The sequence below is a fragment of the Acyrthosiphon pisum genome, unplaced genomic scaffold (genome assembly GCF_005508785.2).
Source record: "Acyrthosiphon pisum isolate AL4f unplaced genomic scaffold, pea_aphid_22Mar2018_4r6ur Scaffold_21407;HRSCAF=23902, whole genome shotgun sequence".
In the NCBI taxonomy this organism is placed as follows: Eukaryota; Metazoa; Arthropoda; class Insecta; order Hemiptera; family Aphididae; genus Acyrthosiphon; species Acyrthosiphon pisum.
Window position 1 is genome coordinate 97,375 of NW_021770871.1, and position 9,879 is coordinate 107,253.

At 27.3% G+C, this 9,879-nt stretch overlaps 2 protein-coding genes across 2 annotated transcripts; both read right to left on the reverse strand.

The window, feature by feature from the left end:
- Positions 1 to 731: 731 nt before the first annotated feature.
- On the reverse strand, positions 732 to 5,743 carry LOC107885091. The gene is made up of 11 exons (XM_016808523.2): positions 5,558 to 5,743; positions 4,633 to 5,389; positions 3,450 to 3,587; positions 3,210 to 3,350; positions 3,068 to 3,148; positions 2,916 to 2,990; positions 2,654 to 2,770; positions 2,497 to 2,562; positions 2,153 to 2,412; positions 1,913 to 2,072; positions 732 to 922 (listed from the first exon to the last, which is right to left on the reverse strand). The coding sequence occupies exons 1-11, from the start codon at positions 5,741 to 5,743 to the stop codon at positions 783 to 785; spliced, it is 2,121 nt and encodes a 706-aa protein (XP_016664012.2). The 3' UTR covers positions 732 to 782.
- Positions 4,524 to 7,700, reverse strand: LOC115034877. Its single transcript, XM_029492387.1, has 2 exons — positions 7,291 to 7,700; positions 4,524 to 6,655 (listed from the first exon to the last, which is right to left on the reverse strand). Exon 2 carries the CDS (start codon positions 6,509 to 6,511, stop codon positions 5,945 to 5,947), a length of 567 nt encoding a protein of 188 aa, XP_029348247.1. The 5' UTR covers positions 6,512 to 6,655; positions 7,291 to 7,700; the 3' UTR covers positions 4,524 to 5,944.
- Between the last annotated feature and the right edge of the window lie 2,179 nt (positions 7,701 to 9,879).

The window sequence follows — 9,879 nt, forward strand, 5'->3', positions numbered from 1 at the left end:
CGGAATAATAATCCCTTTTTGATTATGTTAATTAACGTTTAGAGATTAATACATATGGAGTAGGTATTTTTAATGGGCGACGAGGTGCACGGGATCAGCTAGTAATATATAAAAATGAATGTATGTCTGTCTGTCTGTCTGTGTGTCCATATTACCATGGCAACCATTTATATATTATTTTGAGATCATTGAGTAATATTACTTTATGTTATTAAATAAATAATAAATAATGTTATAAAAAATATTACTTTTTGAGTATATTACTCTATGTTTGAGATTTCCGATGGAATTTTTTTGTATATAAATGGTTGCCATGGTAATATGTAAAACATATTATTCATATTATAGAGTTGGCATTTTTAATGGGCAACGAAGTGTAACAGGCAGTGGCGAGCCGAAGTGGTCGATTTTGACGCAGTCGCGTCAACTTTTCAAAGGAGGTGGTGACACCCCAGGACTGTGGCGCAGAATTACATGCTAAAGCCTGACCTCTTGGCTCTTTTGATCATATTTTATTAACATCATAACTTTGTTATAAGTAAAAATAGGATGGTGGCGGTGGTGATAAGTACATAATTATGAAAATGCGTCATTTTAAATTGAAGTTCAGCCCGCCACTGGTAACAGGATCAGCTAGTAAATGTATAAAAATTTAATATTATGATAATAAAACAAAAAATACATAATTAATAATATATTATGAAGTAAGATACTATTGTTGTAGAATACTATATATATTATTATAGTCTTTTAGATAAGTAATAAAATGATAAATAATATAATCAAGTAGTGGAATTTGCACATGTTTTTTTGTCCATTTTTCTTTTAATGTTGAACGGAGCTTGAGCTAATACTTGCTTTATTGTTTCTTCAATTTCATTTTTAGGAATATTTGAGAACTTCACTTGTTTTTTTATAGCATCTGTACAATTATATAAATATTAACAATATGGCTTAATATTTCACTTTGTATTTAAAGTTAATTAAGGTATCTTTCCATATCATATACCAAACTACTATATTTTTATATATTATACACTACAGTTTATACTACAATATTATAGGTAATTATAGTTTTGTTATAATTTAGTATTTTTATTAGATTTCTGTATAAAAGTTTTAATGATCATTAATTACAATAAATAACAGAGTTAAGAAGAATTCACACTTTCTATCTCCATAATATAATATTGTATTTGTCTTACAAGTGTACAGACTACAGAATAGCAAATTGCATACACCTACATTCACAAAAATGCTTTTGTCTGGTTTTTTTTTTTTGAAATTACAGTGTTTTTACCTATTATAATATTTATAAAGGTAAGATTACCATCTAGGGAGTCCCAGAGGCTTTTATTGATATTTTAATTATAAAGCAAGGTATGATCATTTTTAAATTTACAAAAATTGTTCTTTTAAAATGATCATACCTAGCTTTGTTATCAAAATAAATAAAAGCCTCTGAAATATCCTGTATAATATTATATTTAAATTGTATAATAGGTTAATCTAGCTACTATATAATTTTAAAAAATGACATACTAAAATTTATTATTGTGCATGTAAAATTTGCCATAATGTACGGTTGTAAGATGGATATAATGAACACATGCCGGTGTGGTGTCCTATTAATAACTTTTTTAGGCTAATTAATGGTATAGAAATCACAAAAATTATAAAATACAAATAGTTATAGAATCTAGATAATATATTATAAACCTGTATTATAAAAATGGGCTCCCACAAAAAAATTGTACAATTAATATACACTCCAAAATATAAACTATAATATTATTATATTAATAACAACAATTTATTTTCATAGACACTGCATAATGATGTTTTTTTTATTTCTATAATATAAAATATACACTTTTCAAATATTTTTATAATATAGCTGATAGGTACTTACCAAATATAACTGAGCAAATGAATAGCGTTGAAAATGGTTTTTTACCCTTTTTACCGGTATAAGAGTAATCAGATAAAAGATCGTCGGTAAACAATTTTGACATTAGTCTTTTTACCATGGCTTTGCAATTTTTTCCTCCAATATAAGACAGCTCGTTAATCTTAAAGTAGAAAAAATAAAATATAGTCAACACATTAAGTTAATTCATTTTGACATAAAAAATTCAATAGTAATAATTACCAAACGTGATTTAAATTGATGATCGCCAGCAATTTTGTCTTCTATGGTATTTAAATCAATATTATTATCTAAGGGTAATGGGCAATCATGAAAATCGTTTTGAGACAAACTCTTTTTATCAGTATATGTATTATTGCCTTGTAAATGAGTTAATATTGATTCAAAATGTTCAAACATAACTGATTGGTTACTTTGAATTTGTCGCATTTCCACTTTTAAAAATGCCATATTACGCATCATATTATTTTGAAAAATAGTATCTGTTAAAATTATAAAAGCAAAACGATTTTTTATAATAGTCAAATAAAATATTTAATTAAAGGTTAAAATATTAATTATATTACCATGTGAAACAGTAGAAGCTTTAGAGCTAACACTTGCTGCCGTATCTTTTGTTTCCAGACTTTGATCTAATGTACATAATTATAAAATAATAGAAGTGATTATTTAGGTACCCTAATATTTAGTTTCAATTCATGAAAAAAATGTTTTTCTAATTACCTGCAGGTACTACATTAGAAATACTAATTGGGGTGTTAGACTTATTATGGTATAAAGCAACAGGATCCTGTTCTTTGATGTCATTTCTTCTTTCAATTGTAGAATGAATGGGTAGATCTAAATTTTAACATTGAAGTAAAATAATGATAATTAAAACAAAAATCTATTTATATTGTTGACTAATAGGACGTATAATAATAACAATGATAATTTTGGTAGGTATATTAATTAGGTATTGATTCTGTTAATCTATTTTATTTACTTTTTGTTTTTTTGAAATCAAAAACGTCAGACACGTCATGTGTAAAAGAAAGTTTTCTAGCTGTAGAACTTTTTTCTGAAAAAATGTTTTTATTTATTTTAAGACTTAAAATAATTAAAATAAAAATAATTAATTATATTTAACATTTATACCAGCATGGGATGTTGAAGTGCTTGGTTTTGGTGATGGTAGAATAGCAACATCCTGCTCCTCATCAACATGAGTTTTTATTGCTTTAGAATGAGATAAATATTATTAGAAGATATTAAAATTATAATAGTATACAACAATTACATTTAAATTTTTTTGGAGATGGGGACCAACCATTTTGACGTTTTTTTGTGTGGTTTTTAATAGAACCGGCAGATACACATTTCATTGATATAAATGGTTTTTTGGAAACCATCATCAAAGATTCGTTTTCATTATCTGAATCTATTCACAAAGCATAATAAGGTATAATAAATTATTAATAAAATAATTTAGTTTCCAGCCATATTTAGTTACAAACGCAAATAGGTACTACAGCATTACCAGAAAACAGAGGCATTGATGCATTTGATCTCGCTGGTGAGTTTTGTTTTTTCAAATTGGATATATTATCATCATCGTCAGTAAAATCAGATCTATACATAGCAATACTTGCTTTTGATTTTGCTTCACTTAATGATGCTGTTTAAAATCAAACATATAAAAAAATCATTGGTAGTTAATATTTTATAATACCTAACTTACTTATATTTTTACAAAGTACTCGAATTTTAATATATTTAAATTCGACTTCATTTGGTGTATGTCTATTTTTAATATATTTTGGTATCAGTAATTTGTTGTTTGGCCATGCACAATAGTTATCTTTTACCCAGACACTAGGGACTGCTTCTACGCTATTGTCTTTGATAAAATGTACAACTGAATAATTTGACATTTTAATATATATATATTATATATGTATATATTATAAAGTATAAACCTTTAAAAAATAATAAAAAATATTGATTAGTTTGTTTTATAAAATTATTGTCCAAGTTTAATACCTAGTTTTTATGGCAAATGAGTCATAATAGCTATAATAAAGAGTACCTACTTTCAATAAAAATAAATGTGCTAAATAATAATTTATCATATTCAATAGGTAATTATTCTATAATAAAATATGTTATAGAATTGATAGTACTTTAACCTGATTGTATAAAACAAACAAAAATAAAATAAAATAGGTACCTACTTAATACTATAATATTATTAAACAACATATTATTTATTTTATTTATATTAATCATCATATAGGTGTACATAAGTCATAAAGAAAATATGTTAAATGGTTGATTAATTTTTTAATAATAAACAATTATAATATCTAAGTAAAGGACATATTATCCAAATGTGTACCAACTCTTATAATAATATGAAACCGGTAATAATAGTAATTGTACAATGAAAATTAATTACAGTGGGGAGTTGTTAAATTATTGTTTGATTGTGTGTAGTATAGGATATGCAATTTGTAATTTCTGAGAATTATTTAAAATCATATATTTTTTTAAATTTGTGTTATTTAAATTTATGCAAACTAGTTGATTTGATAAATTGTTAACAATGGCTATCTGTAACTTAATGCTATTAATTGGTTTAGTAAAAAAAGGCTCAACATTATTAAAAAACTTAACAATTAACACATTTTCGTGATCATTCCTACAAATGTTCTCAACTTTACAAATATGAAGTTGGTTTTCTTTAGTAAAACCAACATAGCAATTAGCAATGGACTGTGTATCAATTTTAAAATCATCTATTATAATACATTTAAACTGAGACCCATTAAATTGATCAATAATTGGCCCTTCATTGTGTGGCTTTCTAAAGTCTATGTCTTTTTTGCAAGTAGAATCTTTAAATTCAGAAAATGTCAAATATTCGTTGTAACGCTTTATAACCTGCTCTAGAGGTTTTTCAAATTTCCGAACCATTTTTTTTAAAAACTGTAAAAAGTTTTCAAAAGGAAAACAAGAGCAATTGTCAAGAGCACCATATTGTGCATAATCATCTACAATATGCAACAACCCATGAACATTGTGCGATATGAAGTGTTTCCCGTATAATTTCCCAAATTTATCAACAAAATATATCAACAATTTTTCACAAAAATGTATCAGCTCACTTTCAACGTTAGATGTTAATAGAATTCTAAAGCATATATGTAAACATATAAAATGGGAATAACAGTCTTCGTTTAGCATACCTTGCAACACTATAGGCCCAGAGTACAAAAGAAATAATCTATACTCTGTGGCCTTCCATCTAGGTACTTCATTTAGACCCCTAGGAAGTCTTGAAAAATCTGAAGTAATAAATGGTTTAAGCAGTAAAAGATTATTGGAAATAGTTAGTACTTTTATAGTCTCTAAACGAACTGACAAAGGTGCTTTTTTTATACTGCCCAACCACAATAAAATCAGTTTTTTCATAACTCCCTAGCACACAAGATGCATGTAATCTAATGGAAAATTAAAAATTATATCTAAATGAGGTATTTCAGTAATTAATGAAACTGAATCAGTTAGGTGATACTCATTGTTTGAGCGATTCAAAAAATTGGAATATGTTCTTTTGTAAAAACTATTTCCAGACGGAAAGCATACCCTGTTTTCCAAATATACACCCTCGATTGTACACCTCGAACAAGAAAAAAATCCGGTGTGACCCTTAGTCTTCAATATGAAGCTCCTAGCCGGTGCATCACAGCAAAAGCCACTAACAACCACACGTTTCTTACCAAAATCAGTTATTAATCCATTTTTTGATAATTCTTTAAGTTCATTTACCATATCTTTTAAAAATATATTACTATCTTTGGGTTTATCTTTTCCCCAATAAACACCAATAAAAAATGTACAGGAATAACTAGATTGATATTGAACATGTCCAACAATTGGCCAAAATGTACTGCTTGAGCTTTTTGTTAGGGGGAGACCATCAATACCTATTAAAATTTTTATTTCTTCACAATCATTATAACTTATAACTTTTCATAAGGAATTTAAGCCATTGGAAATGCCTAAGTGATGGTATATTCCAGGGGGAACAGATTGAATAGAATTAGCATTGTTGCAAGACAAATTAGTTTTTAAAATAGTTCTAGCATCCGAAGGAAAACTAACAAAACACTTATGAGATTTTAGAATTTTTAATAATGCAGACAAAGCGCTATTAGTAATATTATTACTAACTGCCCATTGACTTAGCAAATTCAGAATTTTTTGTTTATCATCAGCAAAGAAATTAAATTGCTTTGAAACATCTTCTTCGTCACTATCACTATCAGAAACAAAGGGTAATTCACTTTCATCAATTAATGATGAATTACTATCAAAAAATGAGACAATAGGTAGTGGAAAACTATTTATTGCTTCACTTGTATTACTGGTAAGACAGTTGGTTGGGTTGGGATTTTCCTGCATATATTCAAAGCTATCACCTGTTTGAACCATAGATGTGCTAGGTGGTTGATCTAAACTGTATAAATTATCAACAAATTCTACTTCCTCTAAAAACCTACGGCGCTTGGTAGATTTGCTTACAGGACGATTAGACATAATTGTTAAAAAGTAGGTAATTGATCCTTTAAGCTACAAAAAATTATCATATAACTTACCCCAAAAGAGATTAACTAACTAGAAATTATGACGTCTTTGAATTAGTTTTAACTAATATAATGAACGTAACAAAAATGAATGTATCTAGAACACAAAAAAGTAAGATTAAATTAGCAATAATGTCAATTTTAAGTTGGAATATTTCTTAAAATATACCTAAATTAATGTAATAGGCATGGATACATTGGTACAAAGTGTTATACAAAATATATTAATAAAAGTATTTAAGTAAAATTTTAAATAGGTACTATATAATTGGTCTATTATTCTATGATACTAGGTAGTTATACTTATTTTGGTCATAAACTAAACTACCAATATTAATGATTTGGTAGGTATCTACATAATCTACAATTTTATTGATATAATATGATGTCACGGACCGTTGACGTGGTACAGCCACAGATTATAATATTATTGAAGTACAGCTTTTAACTAAGCAATAATTATCTATCTACCTATATAGCTATTATATAGGTAATTTAGTTTAAAATTTCAATCTGCGTTGAATGTAAAAATGTCTAATGCCGGGTTGCACAACATTTTTAGTGAATCATTAAATGTAATAAATTGTTTATGCAACCCAGCATAAGAACGCATATAATATTATATTATAATATTAATAACATTATTAATGTCTACTAATCGTTATAGTTAAACTATCGAAGTAAATAATCAACAGTTATAACAATGTATTATGTAAATAGGTAGGTACTTACTTTTCAAAAAACTGATTTTACTATGACGGACGAGGTGACTGTATAGTGACCAAGATGAGGAAAAAACTTATAATCACAAATCACAGAGCAATATAAATAGTTGATACGTAAATCACTATATATAACAAGACAGCATCCAAAACAAATGCACAATAAGTCAATAACTGTAATAAATTTAACCAGTTTACAAAACAAATTTGTTTATGAGCTACTCAAAAAGCGAACTATCAACAACAGAGATCGGAGAGTGAAGAGTAAAGAACGGACGAGCCGGAGTCACACGCGAAAACACGGTCGTCACTCGTCAGTCGGAACGCGTTAATAATAATAATAATATAATATCGTACGACGTAATCATCGGATTTCCCACAACAACATTTCCGCTGATATCATAAAAATAGACTTGTGAGCACTCGACCGACGAAAACTGGTCGCTGTTCGAATATAACGTTGATGTCGAACGTCGTGAAACACCACGGTATTTTGTATACTATATACCTAAGTAAATATAATATATAATATCGAGATAGAGAATTACAGAATTAAATAAAAGGCAATTACAGTATTTACACGAAGAAATATTATATCTATATATGCTTTATTTATTTTATCTTTTACTCAGCCCCTCTCTGACATAATGAAAGAAATGGGCATTATTCGTCATATCTTATACTTCGTTATCATTTATATAATATTATTCGTATATGACATTTTGCTATAAATTATTTTTATTTTCGTTTATATTATAAAATAATTAATTTATATATAGTATAATATATTATATAGTACGATTGGTAGGAATTATTATATTGAGTTCAAGTGCACTTTACTACTATACACAGACCAGCGGATACATACAAACGGCAAAAACCATATTATGTTGAATAAATTAATAACTATAAAGGTATCGATTCTGACCTGTAAGGGGTCTATGTCAATGAAAATTAAAATTGGGGGTGCATCATGTGTAAATTGGGGTCCACGAAAGTTATAAGTCGAAAATGCGTGTCGTAATTTTTACGAAAAAATTAATATATAATATATATTTAATAATATGTGTGTGACGATGCGAATTATTATAACGAACATTGTCGATAACGACTAACGGAGTCGAAGGTGAATACCAGTATGTCAAGATAAAATCAAAATATTACACATTAGGTACAGTTGATTACGTTTATTTTTAGGTCTCTGCACTAATAAGTATAAACATGATATCGGTGAACGCCGATGGTTGTATATAATATAACATATTATAATATACCCCGGGTAACATTATGTAGGTTTAGGGTCGGTGTTCTTGACCGTATAGTCCTTTTAACGTTATGTGGTTAAAATTAGGACGATACCGTTCAAATCGTGTTCTTCGGTTATTGATTTAACTATATGGTGCCAAATCGGTGTGTAAATTAAATTATACTACCAACCTTTACCATTGTTATCCAAGTTCAATAAACGTGTACTGGTTAAACATTTAACCAAGTTTAAAGCATTTAAAATTTGAACTGTTGCCAATCAGTTGAACCAACTGATTTTCCCAGGATTTGTTTAGGTAGGTTTAAGGTCGGTCTTATTGACCGTATAGTACTTTTAACGTTATATGGTTAAAATAAAAACCATACCGTTCAAATTTAGTTCATAGGTTACAATTATTCAAGTATTCAACTATACGGTGCATAATCGGTGCGTAAATTAAATTATACTACCTACCAACAGCTTTACCATTGTTATCTAAGTTCAATAAACGTGTACTGGTTAAACATTTAACCAACTACCAAGTTTAAAACATTTAAAATTTGAACCGTTGTCGATTAGTTGAACCAACGTTATTCACGCCCATCCCAGTGTGCAAAATCCAAACCCAAGGACATCGCATAGATGTAATTTTGTGATCTGCGATGTTCATAGCTAGTGCTTAGCGATGATCTAGAGATAGTAATAAGTCTGCTAATGCCAAGTCGAGCGATATTGAATTTAACAATCGCTGTGAAGTTATTCTTACCACATCTATTTACCATAATTATGTTAATTCTATGTGATATCAATATCTAACTACCCTGGGTAATCTGTTGGTAATTATAGCGACCGTTAACCTCTATGCGATGTTCAAAAAGTACCTCATAAACTTCTATTAGAAGTCACACTAAATTATTTAATTGTGAATATAGGATATATTTTAAGTACATAATGTATTCAAATTAGATAATGTAGTAATAAAAAAAAAGTTTTCTTTATTTTGAAAATAATAATAATAATGTTAGGTACATATCATTTACATATCAATATAATCATTACAATAGAAAAAATGTATAATAATATAACATATTATTATATCATTACAATAGAAAAAAATTATAATAATAGGTAATAGCAGGTTTAGTTTTATAGAAACAAAAAAAAAAAAATGAATAAAATAAAAATATTTTAAAACCATATAAACTAGGTATATTGATATTATAAAGTTATACTTATTGAATAATAAAAATAATATTATGTCTTGCAATTACTGTTACTGTTACAATTACTGTTAAAAAAAAAGTTTTCTTTATTTTGAAAATAATAATAATAATAATAATAATAATAATAATG